At 37.4% G+C, this 22,170-nt stretch overlaps 1 protein-coding gene across 2 annotated transcripts in view; it reads left to right on the top strand.

Moving 5' to 3' along the window:
• The window catches only part of Rab3-GAP (Rab3 GTPase activating protein), a 732,105-nt gene that overhangs the window by 21,362 nt on the left and 688,573 nt on the right, over positions 1-22,170 (top strand). The window contains exon 2 of one of the 2 annotated variants that reach the window (XM_090399255.1): positions 16,756-16,941. In XM_090399255.1, the coding sequence (XP_090255381.1) occupies positions 16,756-16,941 (186 nt within the window). Of the gene's footprint in view, positions 1-16,755; positions 16,942-22,170 lie in introns of those variants that run through there. The other variant, XM_090399256.1, reaches the window with a different exon arrangement.

Consider the following 22,170-nt stretch of genomic DNA (forward strand, 5'->3'; position numbering starts at 1 on the left):
GCATGGTGCTGTTGACAGCTTTGAGGTCACGAAAACTGATTGCATTGCCGAGATAGGAAGTTTCGCCTGTTGTTGCTGCTTAACTTTATTTGTTATTGAATTGTGTAAGAGTGAGCTGTTTGTTTCAAAAATAACTTTTTAGTGTGTCCTTTCGTCACACTAAAGTCACACTGGATTTTTCTGCATTTAACAGGCAGAAAAATCCAGAAGTTCAAAAAATTCAAAAGTACAAAATTTCATTTATTTTCCACCTAACTTTTATTTTTTTTATTATTTTTTTATTATTATTATTTTTTTTGGGGGGGCCCAAATATAATTTGCCTAGGGGACCCCAACTATCCTTAATTTGCCACTGAATATGACCGTCATAAAAAATCAGTTAAGAAACCAAATTACAAATGATCATTTGGATGATTGTCTGCGATTGGCCACTTCTTCATATCAACTTGACTATGAAAATATTGTGAGGTCTAAACAATGCCAAATTTCACATTAACCTTTTTTTTTTTTTAATCAACCAGCATTTCCTGTAACTTGTGAGTTTGTAATCAATCTGTTGTTTTTTCTAACTTTAGTTTTCCAAAATAGAGAAATAAATATTTTATTCCAATATATTTATATATATACAGGGTGTTCGGGATAAATTTGACAGTTTCGTAAGGAAAAAGAAAATCTTCTTTGTATCTATTAAATTTAATGAATTGACAAAAAAACATTACAGGCAGAGTTAATTACAATACTATCAACAAGATTTACTCAAAATAACCACCATTAGCATCGATCACAGCTTCAATTCTGCTTCGGAACCTCGAACAAGCTGATGCTACAGTCTCCCTGGGAAGGGCCGCAAAAACTGTTTTAATTTTATCCATTAACTGGGCTTTTGTATTACTGGAAGTGCGATTGGTGTCTTTTTCAACTGCGCCCCATACAAAATAATCCATGGGGTTAAGGTCTGGGGAGTTTGGAGGCCAAACATTTGGACGGGTGAAGTCGTAGAAATTTTCAGACAACCATTTTTGACTTTTCCCAGAGGTGTGGCAAGGGGCCGAATCCTGCTGCCATACATACGGCCTACCATTGGCTACCCTTGTTATCCAGGGCTTGACTACAGTTAGCAACTCCACGAACAAAGCCCGAATTCCAATGCCAGGGTTCTTCAACACCTGTTCCTGCAGATTTGCGAGGAATTCTGCTGTACGAACGCAATCAGATCGTCTGCTAGGGATCTTTCTTCTTGCTACATCCTCGTAGTCACCATTGCAAGTCTCTAGTTCATGCCTGATTGTTTTTACTGTATTCAGGGAGCATTGGGCAGCATTCGTAATATCCTTATTTTGATGGCGGGCACGAATCATCATGATACAAGTTATTCTCTTCCATGATTCAGGTGGGTTCCAGCTATCCATCCTTTCTGACATCTTGTATATGAATGAAGAAGGGTCCAAACTTTTAAATGAAGAGAAGTGTGTGTTAATACATGTAACTTACGGAAAAATATAATTAATTATAAATATGTCAAATTTATCCCGAACACCCTGTATATATATTTTTTTTTTTTTTTTTTGTTGTATTAAAATAATTAAAAGTGATAAATAAATTTTTAAATACACAAATAAAGTTTTTAGTTGTGTATATTTTTTTTTAGTTGTTTATTTGTGCATAATCAGATATCAGATATGTTTGGGGGAACGTGATCTATATAAGAGAGTAGATCGCCGAATAACTTTTTATAGAAAAGTAACTCGCGTAGTAAAAAAAGGTTGAACACCACTGCAATAGGTGAAAAGCCAATTGAGAAAATGTCACCCTTATTTATTCAAAAGGGTTTAGAATGGCCAGGAAAGTTAAAAAAAATCTACAATTTGATGATATCCTTGTGGAAACATCATGTTAGCAACAATCAGAAAAATTACTGATTGCAATATCAATGGGAGGAATACCAATTACAGTAACACCTCATAAATCTCTAAACTCTTCTAGAGTAGTGATATCAGAATTGGATCTCCTTGAAGTTCCAGTGAGGAAATATGTTCAGAGCTTAAAGATCAGGGAGTGACTGGAATGAATCGCATTATAATATGTAAAGATGGCCACCTGGTTCCAATCAGGAACAGCATCTTTACTTTTGATACACCTACACCTTCAACATCTGTAAATGCAGGGTATCTTACAGATGTTGGAGGTGTAAGTGTATCAAACGTCATCCTCTTTAAAAAAAAACATCTCAGTGGATTAGGAATATACAACCTGATTGGAACCAGGTGGTCATCTCCCTTAGACTGTCCATTCCTAATCCACTGAGATGCTTAAAATGTCAGAAATACAGGCATGCCCAAACTGCCTGTCATGGTTCTACCACCTGTGTCTGATGTGGTAGTAAAGACCATGATAATAAATCTTCTCTCCAAAAAAAGCCAAATGTATCAGCTGTCAGGGAGATCATTCAGCCTACTGCCATGCACACTAGAAATGGAAGGATGAAAAAGACATAAGAAAGATAAAAACAGAACAAAATATATCATATTAGGATGCAGAGAGTTAACTAGCCACCACCACCACACCTATCCTATAAATCTTCTTATACTGAAAAGGTGACAGTTAAAAAAATATCAATAGCAACAAAAACCCATATGTCTATCCGCCATGTAATAATTTCTCCATACCTGAACTTTTTCATGTGAGTGCTTCTCTGGAGTACGTCAGTCATACCACCCACAGTCCCACTACTGAAACAACCCCCAAAAATATAGATACTTCTGTATCCACCAAAAGTAAATTAACTTCACCAAATGATTCTGACAACATCAGATGACATATTACATCTTTTTGAAAAGAAGTGATGGATACTGGCCATCTGTACGTCTCTAAATCAGTAGATAAATATAAACTTGACAAAGGTAAGGCCTCAACATCTCAGAAATTGGACAAACCTACAAAGCCAAAATAATAAGAAAATTTCTACAGTAAAGTTGTCATGAATTTTGCCATATTATTAATGATATAAAGCAGTAGTTCTCAACCTTTTATGCTTCACATATCCACTGGAAATGTGTATGTAATTGGCGTACCCCTTGTATAGATAGATAAAACTATAGTTATAGTATTTTGGAAGTTTTTCCACTTGGTTATACTATAAATTAATGATACCAAAAAATTATATATTTGGTTTAATCCTTTATCCAAGTGTAAGCAAATAATGTTTGTGTGTGAAATATAATCGGGACTGGGGCAACTCTTATATAGAAAGCACAATATCCTTACGGGTATGTATAATACTTACAGTATATAAATATACGTTACTATACTATACTATATTTATAGCATATTTATACATATATATATATATATATATATACTATAAATCATACTTATACAAAAACCTGGTACAAACAGAAATTTAAAGAAACCTGATTTTTGATTAACCATTAATCTTAACAATAAATGGTGGCATAAAAATCCCAAGAATTCGGATGGCACACATTCAGCCCACTTAATTTCCAGCAAATCTTGACTTTAGCAATTTTTCAGCTTTTATTGGCCACTATACATACCAGTTGGTTATAATTTATATGTATACTTATACAAGTAATTTTTTAATTTTTATTTATTATTTATTAACGTTTTCCCTTTTTGTAAACATGTTGCTCTCCAGCTTAATTTAATTTTGTAATCTAATAGATAATAATAATAGGACTCTAGCTTTGATGTAGTCATGTTTTTTTTTTTTGTTTTTTTTTCTGCCAGAGGTCAGGCCAATAATTGTAGCGGTTTTTCAGTAACTTTAGCATGCCATGTAGATTGTAGTGAAGCTTGTTTGTATACTCCAGATGATGACCTTAATGTGAAGGCCAAAACATTGAGTGTTTATTTTGGTTTATATTAAACTAAAGTTTTACTCTAACACGATAGTTGTTTCCATAAGTTTCATAATGTAGCTCTTCTACTCTGTCATGCCATGCAATAGGTTCTGATGACATCCATTATGAGATGATAAAACACCCTCCATCATCTTCCATAATCTTCTTCTCTTACTAAAGAACAGAATACTTAGAGGAAGTGTTTCCGGATTCTTGGCATAAGTCAATTGTCATTGTCATCTCAGAACCAGGAAAGGATCCAACATAAGCAAACAGTTGACTTTTCAGTCTGTCCAGCTGTCTTTGTAAGATGTTGAAAGTATTATTATTATCCAAAGATCCCCATGGAGTCTAGGTGCAATATGGTAAATTGTTTCTCTGGTATTTAGAAAGCAACAAACTTTTTTCCAACACACGTGGCTTTCGTAGACACAGAGCTACACTGGACTATTTGGTCCATTTAGAAACATGTATAAGAGACACTCTTCTGAAACGAGAACATGTAGTTTGTCATCTTTGACATGGGAAAAGTTTGACACAACCTAGAAATATGACATATTGAAAGACTTCTTTAATCTTGGTCTGAGGAAACACCTTCCTGTTTTTATTGAAAACTTTTTGTCCAGCAAAGTCATCCAAGTCTGTGAGAAACAACACGTTATCTTGGCCATATAATCATGAAGAGAGTGTTCTTCAGTGCTCTATCTTAAGTATGACTCTTTGCTATCGCAGTTAATTCAATCACTGAACCACTTCATCCCACCATAAGCAGTTCTCTGTAGGTCAGTGATTTCAATTTACTGTCACTCCTGCAATATGAGGGTAATTGAAAGACAACTTTAACAAGCATTAATTGTCTCTTCACAGGCTGTTAGTAATGGTCAGTCAGTTAGTCACTTCTGCTGAAAACATATCCTTCACTCAGATCCAGATTTAAGAATCAGACAAAATATTATTCCAGTAGCACCAGAGACCAAGTTCTTGGGACTCACCTTTGAGTCCCAAGAACTCAAAGTTTACATTTTTTATACACATTCATGAACTTAGGAACAAATATAAAAAAAGCATTGAATCTTATTCGCATTATATTCTCTACAGAATGGTGTGCTGATCAATGTTCCTTGTTCCACTTTTATTATGTACATATAAGGTCGAAGCTTGATTAGCGGTCCCAGGTTTACAGTTCTGAAAGGAAAATCACCCTCTGATTTTGGACCCTATCCAGTACCAAAAAGTACCAGCAGCTATTCATTGGGATATATGAATAGCTGCTGGTGCTTTTTGCACATTGCCCATTCAAAGTCTATTGAAGCAGATTAATCTGTTGTATCGCTTAGACAAAAACAGTTGTCTCTTAACTTTACCCTAAAAATAAAGTCCCTTCCAGAGTATTCTGTGTAGACTAATATCTTTTTTCTGTTTTGGGAAATCAATATGACACACGCACATCAGACTGCCACATATCCCTATAGTATGCATGTTAGAGAGATTATGGAAGCTATTGGCATGAATGGTGACATCCTTACTTGAACCAAATATAGTGGTTTCTGCTCTATCCTGTAACCTCTAACATTGTCAACTACAGAAGTCTCATACTCCATCATCTGTCTATCTGCAATTGTTTAATTTAGACAGAGCAGCCCACTCTGATTTCTTGCTCATCTGTACTGATGTTTTAAGAACTGATGCCATTGTTTGCTGTTCTGCTGTGTTTCTTAGCATTACTATCTCCAACCAGATCCCACTTAATTGCAGTAATTATACAGCCGAGTTGCATGCCATTCAGCTTGTGCATATAAAAGAAAAACTACCAAAAGAATGTAATTTATACAGACTCATTGAGTTCTTTATAGGCCATCTCATCTCGTGTATAATCCACATCCAGTGTTTTTGAGGTTTTACAACTGTTGTATGAAACAAAATGAAGACTCTTTATTTTGATGTTTGGTTGTGTTTGATTCCCAGTCACGTTGGATTAAAAGAAATGAGATTTTCAAATGCAGCTGGTAGATCAGTTCATATTTTTTCCCATATACTGTTTGACAATCCCTTATGCAGACTTCAGACAGCTTATAAGATCAAAGTTAATTACCCAGTGGCAGTCTTCATGGCACACTGGCAAACAAACAAACAAACTGAACAAGATTAAGCCTGAAATTAAGCATTAGCATTCTTATCAATGTAGAACGAGAAGAGAGGAAGTGGTTCATGCTAGGCATAGATCACAGCATGGGTTGCATCCATCTTATTTACTGAATCCTGATGACGTACCTTTGTGTAAAAAAAAATGCAACTTGTAGGGACAGTATGAGACTATAAAAGGTAGATCCTGCCTCAGTAATTTATTCATATTTTATAATAAGGAGACAGCAGAATTCAGTTAAAGGAAATGGCTCCACCATGATACTGCTGGACTTTGCAAAGGCATTTGACAGAATACCACATAGAAAATTATTACATAAGTTAGAGCAAATGGGAATTGATATGAGGGTGGTGGCTGATAGACAGACATCAGAAGATGGTGGATAGTGGAATCAAGGCGAATGAAGGTGACTGGTACAGTGTCTCAGGGCTCTGTACCAAGAGCACTACTCTTTCATTTGTATATTAATGATATAGCAGAAGATTTGAAGAGGGATATTCAGTTGTTTGCAAATTATGGAAACTAGTTCAATAGTTGATAACAGTGATAGATATGTCTTGCAGGATGGCTTAAATAAATTGACAGTGTTTGGTGGAGTGGCAGCACAATCTAAGTTTAAATAAAAGTTTGGTTTCTATAAATTTTAATCAATGCATTTAACAGATCTTAGCATTGTAATTTCAGTTTACTGAGTAGGCATAAATACAGAGATTTGTTGGTAATATGTAAAATAAAATGTGTATTGAATTGAATACTGACAGTCCATCATTGTGATAAGATAGGCAAAATTCAAAAGGTGGATCTATGATAGTGGATTTCACATTAATAGCAAGAGCTATGAGATAATGTATGACTGGTTAAAGCATGAATAGTGAAATAATGCTGTTTAAATAAAAAATATTACATTTACTGAAAATTAGAATCTGGAACTTTTGATAAGGAGAAAAAATCATTCTAAGTTACAGTGGTCTGATGAACTTAGGTTCTTGAGCATTCTTTAAACAAATGTTCAAATGTAAAATTACTTCTGTGGTTTAAGCATATCTTACCAAAGGATTCTCTGTTGTGTGTCATCTCTTTTCTGTACGTGACCAGATTATGAGATTTGCAGTAGTGGAAATCTCAAAATCTGGTCATAATCTCATAATCGTAATAACCTTCATGGGTAGAATAGAATATATTCAGCATAACTTGGTCTATGATCTATCTCAAAAAAAGAGTCATTATCAAAATACTGGTCAATAGAGTTGACTTAGTCTTCTCCTCCTTACACCAAAAACTGCTAGACGCTATTAAATTGAATCATACAATTAATTGAGTTTAATTGTAGAATATTCAATGCATTATAGGCTTCTGCAAAATTCACATAACTCCAATCGTGAATGTAGGATTTGTCTCCCCCTACATCTCTGGTATCTCTGACCAATTATTACTATAATTTTGAATAAATATAACCTTATTCCTACATTTTTTCCTGTTGTTATCACCAAAGATATACTTTTGTTGTTGTCTCTACCAAGTGCATTCCAGTTGCTACTTTTCGTATTTTGGACAAACTGATCATTCTATATAGAGTATTTTAAGGCACCAATACTGCATCTCCTACTCAAAATGTCATAAGTGGATTTTTGTCTCAGTGGTGGAGTCAGCATAGAATATAGTATCCTTTGGTCATAATAAATCTAGTTTAATCAAATAATTTAGTTTGAGCAAACAAAGTTTGCACCTGAAAGTATCTTCAGGACTGGGGTAAGGTGGTACAACACCAGGGCACTCCTTGCAAAGGTGGAGCAAGCTACCAACACTCCTATCTCAGTATCTCCCATAATGCAAAACACATCTCCTTGTAGATATGTCTAATGTTATGCATTAAGGGAATGACCACTACCCAGACTAGTTTCGACCTTTATTGAGGTAGAATGGGAGTTCATGTCTCTCATCATTGGCCTTTGGAGAATAAAGCATGCTGAGGATCAGCAGACAGTAAAAGAGGAGTATGATATAAGATAGAGAAGGATAGTAGGAGGTAAAAAGAGGCCTCAGTCAACCTGTTTAGCCTTATTGGCTAATTGGTCTGTAACATATAATCTCAATTTATCTGTTCAGAAAAAGGTTAAACATAGACTTTTGTCTATAGTTCATATATTATTTTATCTAAAGTAATGATTTACTCCAGTATTAATGGAGGTTCTTTTTATGTTACTAGATATAATATCCTTATTTTTATTCCAGGTAAATAATTTTTTTTTATTTTTTTTTTTTAAAGACAAGATGTAAATAATAGGACTTATTTAAATATTTATTTTAAATCTAAAATAACAGGACTTAAGGTCCGGTAAGTAGGAATGAATAGGAACTTACTGAGGAACTTGTATACCTGGTACCACTGGGACTTAGAATGGGGAAGAGACTAGCCCGGGAGATGCCGCTCACGAGGAGCGGCACCGCCTCGCAGTAAGCCTTCGCCGCCCGGGTTCTCAGCTCTCCCCCCCTTGTTTGGAGTAAAGAAACCGTGCCAGCGAAAGCTTTGTGGCTAGGGGAGACAGAGTGGTTATTCTTTTTCCTGGGGTGGGGGGGATGGTGGGTTTTTTGGGTTCTAAAGAGATATACAGGGCTTGATGCGTCCCTGTATAAGAAAGCATATTGTCGGTGGTTTGCAGTATTGATTCACAAATTTAAAGTCTCCTAGTAAGTGCCTTTCTTGTGCAAGAAATTTGGGTAAGTAGAAAAAGAAACCTTTTCTTATTCTTGCATACATTAAATTTGCGTCTCGTACCTGGGATTTTTTCCGTACTTTCCACATGTGATATTTTAGTACATTGATTAGGAAGATAGTGAACTTATGGGTTTTTTGGACTGGTGGCGGGAATTGTAGTCGTACGACCTCTTCTACTGTCAGCATGGGGATTCCCAATGCTGTGCTGAGTCTCCGCCAGATGCGTTGGGCTGGTGGACAAAAATAAAAGAAGTGGTCCACCGTTTCCACGTCCCGGCAGACATCGCAGAATGGGTCGCACGGGTTAGGTACATGCCGGGATTTCACCTGTTTCACCGGGAGCCGCCCGTAGGCTATTCTCCAGGCTAGATCCCGATGAAAAGGCTGTCCCCAGCTATTTTTGATGTTTCTGAAAAGAATTTCATTATTTGTACTAAGATTGGGTGTATCACGCCTGGAAAGTTGAAAGAAATCCCAGTATACTGCTTTGGGTTTGTGTGTGAGGATTGCTATTCCTCTGTCTCTGAGTGTTGTGATCGATTTCACTACTGTACGGTACCACTTGGGCACCCCCCTTGCGTGGGGTCCAGCATAGTCCATGATTCTAAAGAGGGGGAGGAAAAGTCCTATAAAATATCTAATTAGTAGGCCAGAAATGTGGTTGGAGTTTAAGGCCTTCCGTACGGTTTTGAACGTGCTTGCTTGTAGCAAGCTTTTGTGATCGGGCAGAGCATAACCCCCTTCTTCCTGTTTGAGTTGTAGGTATTCTTTCTTTACTTCGCGTTTTCTCCCATTCCAGAAGAAATCCAGGAGTTCTTTTGATAATTTATTTTCTTGTGCCAGTGTGATGCCTGTGATATTGACAGTGTGCATCAGCATTGGGGTGACGATTGTTTTTATTACTGTCGCTCTGCCATAAAAGGAGAAGAAGGTTGGTTTGAACAGCCTTATCCTTTCCCTGCTTGTCTCCTGCAATTTTTGGATTGGTAGTGCTAGGGTGTCTGAAAAGGGCACGCCTAGTATAGTTAGGGGCTGTGTCTGTAGCGTTAAACCGTAGGGAAGTCCAGTGCTATGGAAATTTCCGAAACTTTTGATTTTGGTTTTTTGTGCGTTAATGCGAAGACCACTGACTATGCTGAATTTTTGCAGCGTGTGCAGATAGATATAGTTGGACTCAGAGTCTCTGAGTGTAGCCACTACATCGTCTGCATATGCCACTATTTTGCATTGTCTGGAGCCTTGGGGCAGTGGAATACCGTTAATTGCGGGGGTGTTATCAATTCTTTTGATTAGGGGTTCTAATACTAGGGAGAAGAGGAGGGGGCTTAGCGGGCAGCCTTGCCTAACCCCTCTCTTTATGCGGATTGGTTCTGTTAGAAACGCATTAATAGATAGTTGGGTCGTGGCTTCCGCATACATGTTTTTAATTGTACGCCGAAGTCTCGGGCCCACGCCTGTTTTTTGTGGGATGTTCTGCAAGTACCTGTGGTTGATGCTGTCAAACGCTTTCTCCAGGTCGGTGGAGAGAAGTGCCAGGGGGTATTTTTTCTCTTTGGCCAGTTTGATCAAGTCTTTGAACAAAAAGAGATTGAATTCCATAGATCTACCAGGGATCCCGTAGACCTGTGAGCTTGTTATTATTTTTTCGATACCGCCCTTAAGGCGCGTGCAGATAATTTTTGCAAAAATCTTGTAGTCTACTTTGGTTAGGGAGATTGGATGCCAGTTATTCGACAAAGTCCGATCTCAGTCTTTCTTGGGGATAAAGATGGTGTGGCTCTTAACGAATTCCTCGGGGATGTTTCCCGAAGTGAGGAATTCGTTAAAGATGTTTATTAACGCTGCCAATGCAAATTCCCAGATAGATCTATAGAATTCTATCCCCAGTCCGCCTGGCCCTGGGGTCTTCTTTGTTTTCATCATTCTGCACGTGGCCTTTAATTCGGCTGCAGTTATCGGCCTGTCCTGCAGGGCACTAAGATGATCGGGAAAACGTGTTACGTCCCACTCACTGAAGTCATCCGTGCCCTGCCGGTCAGAAGATTTCGATATACTGCTGATGAAAGTGACGGAGTATTTCGTGGATTGAGCGTAAAATCTGGCCCTTCTCCTCGATCTGGTGAATCGTTTTCTCATCATTAGCCGCCACCCATTGTTGGTTGTAGAATGCGGCGGAAGGTGTTTCCAAATTTCTGAGATAGTCTCGTTCGAAAATCGAGGTCTTCGACTCTACTCTGCCGCTCTTGCTGCAGCTCTATTTCTACTTGCCTGATAAGATGTCCGCAGGAACTCCACTTCATTCGTTTGTCCGGTACCAGCCAAGTTCCCTGTAGAGATCCCTCAGCCGTTTGCGTTGTTGGTAGGCCCTTTCGCGCCCGCATTTTTGGAACAGTTCCCTAGCCTGCCACTTGAAGCTCAGCCAGTTTTCCCAGTCCCAGTTGGTGTTTGTCCATCTGTCACAGAGGTTCTTTAGCCGGTCGCTAAAAAGACTTGGAAAGGTGGGAGGAAGCCTCCAAGGCCCTCTGGCTGTTTCCATAACCTCTGGGAGCGTGATTTTGAGTATGACCATTTTGTGGTCGGTTGTCATGTTGTGCACTGCAGTGTGACGTATCCTCTGAACATATTGTTCCAAGTTTTGGGACACGTACACCCTGTCTAGTCTTGTCGCTATCTGGCCGTGGCACCACGTAGTTTCTACTTTGGAGGGGTTATTCCGCCTCCAGATATCGACGAGATCAAAATTAATACAGCATCGTTTTAAAGCGGCAATGCCGCCAGTTCCGTTGTTTGGATTCCCACCGATTTTGTCTAGACGTGTGTCTTCCACACAGTTCCAGTCTCCTGCAACTATTAGGTGTTCTGCACCCAGGAGATAGTTTTCAAGGGCAGAGAAGAGACCAGTTCTGTGGTATGGATTGTTCGGGGCGTAAACTGCAGCCAGTCGGATGGTACGGCTACCGTACTTCCAGTCCACCGTTACTAGGCGTCCTGTGGCGTCTTTTTGGACGTTGAAGAACCCTCCCTCCGCGATTGGGGGGCGAATTAGTATCCCCACCCCTCACGAGTGAGCGTCCCCGAAGCACCAGTAGCTAGTGACCGGATAGCTTCTCGAGAAGTTCTCCACGTCCCAGTGCTTATAGAAATGGGTTTCTTGTATCAGGAGGATATTGATTTTGTGTGTTAACATTAGCCTCCAGACAGCGCTTTGCGCAAAGGGGTTGCGTAGTCCGTTAGTGTTTAAGGTTGCGATTTTAACTTCCATGTTGGTGTTAGTATGAGGGGGGGGGGCGTTATCTGTTGGTTGTTCTATGCAGGCCAGTTCTGATTCCTCGTTGGTGCTGGTTTCACATTCAGCACCCGAGTCAATGACGAGCCTGTTTGGGGAGTCCTTCTCCCCTTCGTCTTCAGAGTCCATTTCGTGGACTTGTGGTTCTGTTGGTTGATCCCTTACTGGGGGTAGGCTCTCTAGCATTGTTACGTCATTGTCGAGGGGCTTTGTGCCTATTGTTTGACATCGACCTTTAGTATGGGTATACTCTGTCTCGTCCTCCGATGACATCAGGCTGCTTTGTTTCGCTTTTTTCTTTTTTTTTGATTCCGTTTCTCTTGTGCGCTTTGTTGGGGCACTGGGTGTGACTTCTTCCTCTTTCCTGCGCGTTTCATAGTTTGCCACCTTGATGCTGGCGATGTTGTCCTGCGTGTGGCGGCTTGCCTTGGATGTCTTTTGGGTTTTTGTGGAGGTTGTGATTTCCGTTGATGCTCCCTTTTCAGCCTGTTGGCAGAGCTCCGGAAAATCGCTCCTTGCTACTGTCTCAGGCTTCCCGATGGGTGTAGCCCTAATCGGTGTTATGGTCCCTCCAATTGCTTCTGAGCTTGTCCTGTTTGGACATGTGTCCACTTTGTGGATCAGATCCCCACACTTCAGACAAGGTTCCGTACAGCTTTCTATTTTATGTGTTGATGCTTTGCAATTTCTGCAAAGCATCAACTTATCTGCATTGTATTCGAGGGCAATCTGCTCCAAGGTGTTCTTCCGAGTTACATCTAAAGCACCTTCTTTTCACACCCGGGTAGTTGATCATTACCCTCGTTCCCCCAAAAAAAACTAAGTTGGGGACTTCTTTTTTCATTTCAATCTGGATTTCGACGTCTCCTGTTTTCCATCCTTTATAGTCTGCGTACTCCATTGCTTTAATCTCGTGAATTTCCCCCCATTGGCTAAAGAATTTCTTGACTTCAGGTTCGTTCTCTAGGTATTCTAGTGGAAACCTGGTTATTTTTAGCGTTTTGCGTAGGCTCCCTACTAGAAATGGTCTGATTGTTTGTCCACAACAAATGAAACCCTCTAATAATTTCTTTTTTGTTTGTTCGCTTTTGACCACTATTTGGAATCTATTGTTCCCATGAGGTATAAAACCGTATATATTTTCAGCCCCTACTGTTTCGATTAGAGCTCTCGCTAGCGCCCGCTGATCTACGGGCTTCGTGAGCTTGATACCGAGCGTCCTAGTTCTAGGCAAAAAATGCGACATGGTTACAGAAATTCCTGACTACTGGGTGTAGAAAGGGGATGTGAGGGAGGGCAAAATCGAGGAACGTTGGGCGTTCCTCGCCGCAAACAAAGCGATACCAGAATAGACGGATAAAACAGGCAATAAAAAGAAAAAAAGGTCTTACCAAAGCTGGGGTACTACTGCGGAATCTGAGCATGGAGCTCTCTTTTCGGGCCGTTGAAACTGGATCTTCTTGAGAGGTAGACGTTCGCTTTCGGCCGGAGCTTTCTCAGGAGTCCTCGAGAACTGTCTCTGGAATCCGCTGCGTTCTGTCGATGTTGATATTGAGGTCTCTTCAGTGGGAGCCAGGCCCAAGTGGAGATACCATGCAGAAGCATTAGCAGGTCATCTCTACCTATAGGAGTTGCCAAATGGTGTGCCACCCTTTTTTAATGAATTACTCTGGATTTAGAGAAAGATGTTGAAAGTTTATTTTTCACTTGGTTAGAGTATAATAAATTTAGTTTAATCCTTTATCCAAGTGTGAGCAAACAAAGTTTGCGCCTGAAAATATCTTTAGGACTGGGGTAAGGTGGTACAACACCAGGGTACTCCTTGCAAAGGTGGAGCAAGCTACCAACACTCCTATCTCAGTATTTCCCATAATGCAAAATACATCTCCTTGTGGATATGTCTAATGTTATGCATTAAGGGAAGGGCCACAACCTCAGTTGGGCCTGGCTCCCACTGAAGAGACCTCAATAAAGGTCGAAACTAGTCTGGGTTTTGGCCCTTCCCTTAATGCATAACATTAGACATATACACAAGGAGATGTGTTTTGCATTATGGGAGATACTGAGACAGGAGTGTTGGTATCTTGCTCCACCTTTGCAAGGAGTGCCCTGGTGTCGTACCACCTTACCCCAGTCCTGAAGATACTTTCAGGCGCAAACTTTGTTTGCTCACACTTGGATAAAGGATTAAACTAAATTTATTATACTCTAACCAAGTGAAAAATAAACTTTCAACATCCTTTGGTCAGATACACGTAATCCATAGAAGTTTTCTACTGTTAAAGAAAGTTTTTTTTTTAAACGACATTGTCACTGTCCACGTCATATGTTGTCTTGAGCTCGCATACATTTTCCTTTGTTTGTTCTTTTTTAACAGAATTTATTGTTTCTCAGTTATGCTATTCTTGCTAAGATAGTTACTCTAAGGCAGATTTGCATAAAGCACATGAAATATTTAAATGTTTTTACCAAGAATCGCCTTGTATAATTCCATCTAATCAAAAATTTATTTTTTACGTATATCTTGGACTGTTCATGTCTGTACAACTATATGTTTGCCTGAATATTTCATGTATTTTTATTTTACATATTTATTTTCCCTTGTGCATTTTTTATACCTAAAATGTGGCCCAGTTTTTCTCCATCACGTGTCGGTAAAATCCTATCCAACTTAACCAGGCTGCCTGCTTTTTTTTTTTAATCAAAAAATAAAATAATTAATAAAGCAAGAGCAACAATACTGCTTCATTTTGATGTAAATTACATAGAAATAGTGGACATTAAAGATCCAACATTATTTCAAAGCTAAATATATGTAGAAAGTATGAAAGTTGTAATTTTGAACAGAGAGCTTATGAGAATACAACCCTTAGCATTAGAGTTTCCCTAGCTTGCACTACTTAAAAGAACACAACTGCTACTCGGGTGTTCATATATTTGCCTTTTATTAGTGCATTTGATAAAGGTCTCACTTTATCAAAGTGATAAAGTGAAACCTATCCTGACAGCTATTTTGGACTGGTTATCTCTCTTCAGAGACCAGGCAGATTCCTTAAGAGAACAAAAACTCATTTATTACTAAAGCAATTCTACATTTTTTCTTATTGTTACCACCCAAGATATACTTTTGCTGTTGTCTCTACCAGTGCATTCCCATTGCTACCTTTCATATTTTCAGAGTTGTATTTTTCATAACTCTCAGTTGGTGTGTAAAAGTAATTAATAAAGAAAGAACCATATGACTTCATTTCAGCAACATAAATTATATAGAAATAGTGGATATTAAAGATCCAACATTATTTCAAGGCCGAATATAAAAGCCAAATATACAGATGCTTGGGCAGTGGTCATGTTTAAATAGTGCAAGCTTGGACAAATCCGATGCTGAGGATTGTATTCTCATAAGCTCCTTTGGTGAAAATTATGAAACTTGCATAGTTTCTGCATACATTTGGCTTTGAAATAATGTTGGATCTTTAATATTCACTATTTCTATATAATTTCTCACTGAAATGAAGCTGTAAGGCTCTTTCTTTATTAATTATTTTTATGCACCAAACTGAGAGTTCACTTATGAAAAATACAACTCTCTGACATTGGATTGTTTTAGTATTGAACGATTTTGTTCTCTTAAGGTTTCTGCCTAGTCTCTGAAAAGAATGAAGCTGTTTGAAACAGCTGTTCAGGCTAGTGAAACCCTTATCAAATGTACTAATAAAATATATGTATGCTTGGGCAGCAGTCATGTTCTTTTAAATAGTACAAGCTGGGACAATTCTGATGCTGTGGATTGTATTCTCATAAGCTCCCTGGTCAAAATTATTATTATGTGACACCTCCAGGGAGTCCAAATACTCATCGAGGGAGGGCACCTACTCTGCAACACTCTCTCTCTCTCTCCACTACTCAAATCCACCAACTACAATGAACCACAACTACACCAACGCCATCGACTGCCCACCACCACTGATATTTTCACAAACATCCATGTCCACGGCAGGATTCAAACCTGCAGCCTTTTGACTGGAGAACAGATACGCTAACCACTTGGCCAACCAGGCTGGCAAGGGAGGCATCCTCTCTACAATTCTGTCTCCTCCACTCAGTCCACTGGCTACAATGAACTGCACCTACACCAACGACATCTGCTGCCTTCCACCATCACAAGTATTTTCACAGATAATTACAAACATCCATGCCCATGGTGTGATTCGAACCTGCAGCCTTTTGGCTGCAGAGTGGATATGCTAACCACTCGGCCAACCAGGTCACCAATTATGAAACTTTTATAGTTTCTACATACATACTACATAATGTTGGATCCTAAATATCCACAATTTCTATATAAAATAAATAAATCCAAAGAAGAATATTATCCTGAGAATCACACTTTTCTTTTTTTAAATTAAAAAAAAAGTGTAATTCTCTGGATAATGTTGAGTAGCACTGTTGATGAAATATCAGAATGAAATCCTTTACCTCTTCTTGATAGCAGTTCTTCAGTCTATAAATTAAGAAAGAACACAACTTTCTTAATTTAATATATTAATCACACACAACTTGATGTGTGTGATTAATGTATTAAAAACAAATTAATTGTAGTTCTGTACAAGTGAAGTCATTAGGCTGATGTATTTTAGAATAGTTTTGAAAGTGAGGACATATTTGTTGTTAATTAGTTATTATCAGAATAGGTATAATTAAAATTTGTGTATAGTCATACGAGTTTGTCAAACTTTTGTGATTTCAGATGGTGGTGATGATGATGTTGATATTTGGAATAGTGGTTGGGATGTGGAAGAAGAGGAATGTTTCTCACAAGATTCTAATCGAAAGGATGTTGATAAATCTTGGTTACAGGAGTGTATAGTGTCACTTTCACCAACTGCAGATCTTTTAGCCCTTGCTTATAAACAGAATGTTGTGTTTTTGACTTGTAAGTAGTACAGTTTAGTACATGATATTTTACATATTACATTTTTTTGTAATATGCATTTGTAGTTAACATTCAAATTTAGCATTCAAAAAAAATATATTTATCCAGTTAGTTGGAGAACTTCTGACTTTCTTGGGATAAGAAACAAGTCTAGACTAATTGACTAAAGCATGGAAAGATAAAAATGAAAAGGTGCATAGTTCCAACTTTTCATCAAATGATGAAAAGGTGAAACACTTGCTTCTTCCTTTATAAAAGCAGCTGCATTGTTATGATTATAGATCCATTTATTTTTATATTACCTAATAAAATATAATATTTAGTACTTTCTGATATCTCTTCTTCTTGGCTTCCTATGTTAGGCAATTATTAGCCTGTAACCTTTTTCTGCCTATCTCCTCCTGGGTCTTCCTCTTGGTCAGTGTCCCTTTGGTTTATATTTTCAGGTAATATTTGGCCATCTGTCCTCATTCATTCTTTCTATGTGGTTTTTACAGTTCTTTCTATAGTTTGTGATATTGTCTGCTATGTAACTGTTTTCTTATTTCTTCGTTTCTTATCTTGTTTATTCTTTTATAGCCTGCGAGTGGTCTTAGGAACTTCATTTCTACAGCTTCCACTTGTCTTTTATCTCATTCTCCCCAAGTCCATGTTTCACTGCCATATTTCAGAATTGGTTTGACTATTATTTTACATAGTTTTATTTGGGTTGTTCTAGACATCTGTTTATTGAAGTGTCTATTCAAAGTTCCAATGACTGCTAGGAATTTTTACTTTTTATATGCAATATCGTTTCCCCATTGGGGATTATGTAATTATTCTACATATTTAAATTTGTTCACTTGTTCTGTTACTTTGTTGTGGATGACTAGTTTGCATCTTTTAATTTTTTACCTTGAAATACTATTGATTTTGTTTTATTTATTGAGATCTTCATATCATACTGTTCTATTGTTTTGTTCAATAAGTGTAGATTTTTCTGTAATTGGTCTTCATTTTCAGCAAAAATAACTTGATCTTCAGCATACAATAGGCTGGTTAATTCTTTATTTCCTATTTTAATTCCTATGATTTTGTTTTTCCTCCAGTCTCTTGAAAAAAATTTCAAGAGAATGGTGGTCTCATTCAAGGAAGTGGAGAGTATTGGTGATAATCCACTCATTGAATAAGGCCTCCATTAGTTTTAATTTTTTCGGTTGTTTCATTATTAATTTTAATATAGCTTTCTTTCATTATATTTGCTGTTGCTTTTGTGGTTTGAGGTGGAGCTTTCAATTCATATATTGATTCATTTTGTTCTGTTGATTTGATCATATGCTTCTTAATAATCTAGGAAGGCCATATATGTTGGCAGGTTAAATTCTATTCTTTTTTTCTATAATTTGTTTGAGTGTAAATGTGGGATCTGTGCAAGATCTTCCTTTCCTAAAGCCGCATTGTTCTTCTCCAATAATTTTCTCGACCCTTTCTGATATGATTTTATATATAAAAGAGAATGTTTTGCAGTGAAGTATCATAACACTTTAAGATGATATTTTATTTATATAAGATGCTCAACTCTCGGGAACCTTGATCTCTAAACAGAGCATACCCCCAAGTTGCAAATGGGGGTATGCTCATAAGGATTCATGGACCAGCAGGGCCCTAGAGGGCTCTCATCTTGATAGTAACCTCCTCTGCTTGGCTGATAGTCTGTGGTTGGTTCTCCACAGACTAGAAGGTACACTCCGAGAATAAAATTCTGGTCCTGCAGGTTGGGTTTCAGCAAAGGGCTGGTACTCCTTTCTTATTTAAAAAAAACAACAACTGAAATTGGATATGAATATGGACTTCGAAATTTGGAACATGGAATATAAGAATTTAACTGGAAAATTAGAAGTATTAAAAGAGATTACCAACAGAGACCACCAAAAATAGATTTGGTGGTTTTGACAGAAAGAAAAAAGAAAGTACGGGATGAGAGTTTCAGGGTGGTTACATACACATATGGAGTAGTGCATAAGGCAAACAGAATAAGAGCTGGGGTCTCTTTGTAGTTAAGAAATGGAAAACCTCTATTAAGGGCTGGAAGGAAGTTTGAGTGGTTATTAAAAATAATACTAAATAATATTTAGTATTATTTTTAGTTTATTAAATAATAGTTTCAGGGTGGTTACATACACATGTGGAGTAGTGCATAAGGCAAACAGAATAAGAGCTGGGGTCTCTTTGTAGTTAAGAAATGGAAAACCTCTATTAAGGGCTGGAAGGAAGTTTGAGTGGTTATTAAAAATAATACCTCAAATTTATGGAATGGAAATGATTATCATTGGAGCATATACTCCAACAGAGGATGCACCAATACAGCTGGAAGATGAGTGTTTTGAGCAGTTGACTGAATTGATGGAGACATGTAGAGATAACCAAGAGCTTTTTGTCCTTAGGAACTTCAACAGTAGAACTGGTTGAAGGACTTGGATCTAACTGCAAGATGTAGAAAATGATAATAGTAAGATCGATTGCATTGTGTGATGCACAGGAATGCCAGTTGATGAATTCATACTTCCAGCATAAAGATATACACAGAATTACTTGGATTTGTCATACAAGAGATTTATGGTCTATTATTGACCACATGATTACAAAATGACAGATGCTGTGTTATAACAGACATACAAGAATTGACAGGTACAGAATGTGGCACAGACCACTACCTGTTGTTTTCACAGATAATTGTGCCAAGAAGCAGTAAAAGGAGAAATGAGCATGATGACAACATCAAGCTAGATGAACCATGATATAAAAAGGACACACACAAAAAAAAATGGACGAAAATGTAATGAAGAATGTTGGAACAGTTTGTTCTGAGATTACTCAGAATATAGGTCAGCTCAGGCATGGAGAATCATCAGACCAATGAGAACATCAAACCATAGATCACATCTAGTGAGGTAAACACCTATGGCAGCCTGGATGAGTCATCTTAAGGATCTTCTGACAGAGATTCTCATAGAAAGGCTTATATGTTGGTTGCACATGATTACTTAATAACTTAAGGAATTCACAATGTATACTGGAATATAAATTAAAATAAACTTTAATATATACTTCCTATATTTCAGCAACGTCACGTTACCATCTTCATGGGAACATAAGATTAAGACACGTGCACGCAGGCACTAAAACAACAAATGAGGTCGAAGCAAGGAAACTACTGTTTTTAACTAAAGTCCTGATGGTGTTCCCTAGCAGGCTATATTAGGAATTCTTGGCCGTTGGGCTGAGGTTCTCAAGATGTAAGTCTCCCAAATTTGGGGCAGTCTCATGCATCCAAATTTGTTGAGGTTTGGCATGTTTCTTAGGGCTGAGGCTGATTCTATGAATAGTCTTTCAAACTTATACCTGCTGCAGTGTATCTCTGTGGCGTGTATCCACAGCATGGTCTGCACGCCCAGAGTGGCTGTACTGGTGAAATTGGATGTAGTCCTTGTGTTCCAAAATTCTGATATTTGCTGTCCTGCCTTTGGCCAGAGTAGGACAGTTTATAGCTGCAAGGGACTTGGTATACCCCAGGTAGGTCTAGGGCAGTGGTGGCAAACCTTTTTATGTGTGCGTGCCAAAAGTTTACAAATTGAGTTTGCTGACATGCCGGGCAGTTTTTAGTAGGGGAAAAATTAATAGAAAATTAATTTATAATATTATATAATATTTTATAAATAATTATAATTTTATAAATAATATTTTATTTGTAATATTTATTTACATATAAATTTATAATATTATTCAGTGTAAAATTGATTATTGTATTATTAAATTGATTTTAATGATGTTGGTTTGAAATGAAAGAAAATTGTAGTGAAAAATATTTATGCATTGTAACTCACCATAGAAGTCAGCTGAGCAGGGGAAGCAGCAGAAGGATGCCAACTTGTTGGCAAAATGCTTACCGTATTTACTCGAATATAACATTCTCTCTCATATAACTCGCATCCCTGATTTTACTTTATGAAAAAAGACATCAAAAAGTTTTGCATATTACCTTGCACACGAAAAATGTTTACACATGTTCACGTCGAGGCGATAGTAACTCGCTCCCCATAAGAACATGCCCTCTCCAACAGCCATTATACTGCAGATGCAAGAAAAAAAAGTGTAGTTTTATTGTATCCCTGAAGGTACAGAGGCTTTTGCAGTCTGTGGGATATATTTCTCAATAAATAGTGTGATTCTTTAGTAGAGCAGTTTTTATTCCAGCTGTCTCTAATTGCACTATTATTTTCCCCTCCCACAGAAACTATGCTGTATAAACTCAAGCAAAACCATATGTTGCACTTAAACACAGTATCTAACTAAAAACTATTGTCCAATTTTTCAATTACATGAAATAAGTGTTTGTTTTATTGCATTTGAAATTCTCGATGTCATTATGACAGATCACAAAGGCTACCTTCAAATAAAATTCTACCATGAATTGAAACGTGCCATATAATTACGGTGACCATACGTCCTTTATTTAAGAGGACAGTCCTTTATTTCACTGCTCTGTCCTTTAGATTTATTTTTATTTTTTTTTCTAAAATGACCGTTTTGTCCTTTATGTTGTGAATTGAAATAGTAAGTTGAATATTGATGCCAACATATTTAAAGATGCAATTCATAAATATTACCAAACCTGCATTGATTATATAAATAACTGGGACAGCTGTTTCGGAAATGGAAGTATTTGAATGGGTCCTACTATGAGAAATCCCTCTACGGACGAAGATCGAGCAAAGTGTTCACTTCCAGTGACTGGAAGTGTTCACTTCCACTTCAAAGAATGGCAACAAAATGACAAGTCCTGCTGACTGGGTTGAAATTTTTAAATATTTTGCAGATTAACGTGTATCTTTTAAAAACATTTTAAAAATCGTTGAATTTTACTTATATCTCCCTGGATCTAATGTCCCCACTGAACGAGTATTTTCATTAGTGAACAATATGTAGGCCAGTGGAAAAAAACAATTAAAAATTGAAACATTGATAGCATGCATTTGTACCAAATGGAACTTTGACATGAATTGCATACAGTTTTATGAATTTTTAAAACATGAATCTGATTTATTAAAAAAAAAGTTCATTCTTCTGAAAAGTATCAAAATTAAATTTTTTTTTTTTTTTAAAGTAATAATATGATTGTTTAAAATGCTATGTGCATGCTTATAATTTACAATAAACGTTATGAAGCTTTTTACTTTTAGTGAAACAAAT

The sequence above is a fragment of the Typopeltis vanoorti genome, chromosome 10, assembly GCF_054136105.1.
Source record: "Typopeltis vanoorti isolate ZY-2024b chromosome 10, IOZ_Tvanoo_1.0, whole genome shotgun sequence".
NCBI classification, from domain to species: domain Eukaryota; kingdom Metazoa; phylum Arthropoda; class Arachnida; order Uropygi; family Thelyphonidae; genus Typopeltis; species Typopeltis vanoorti.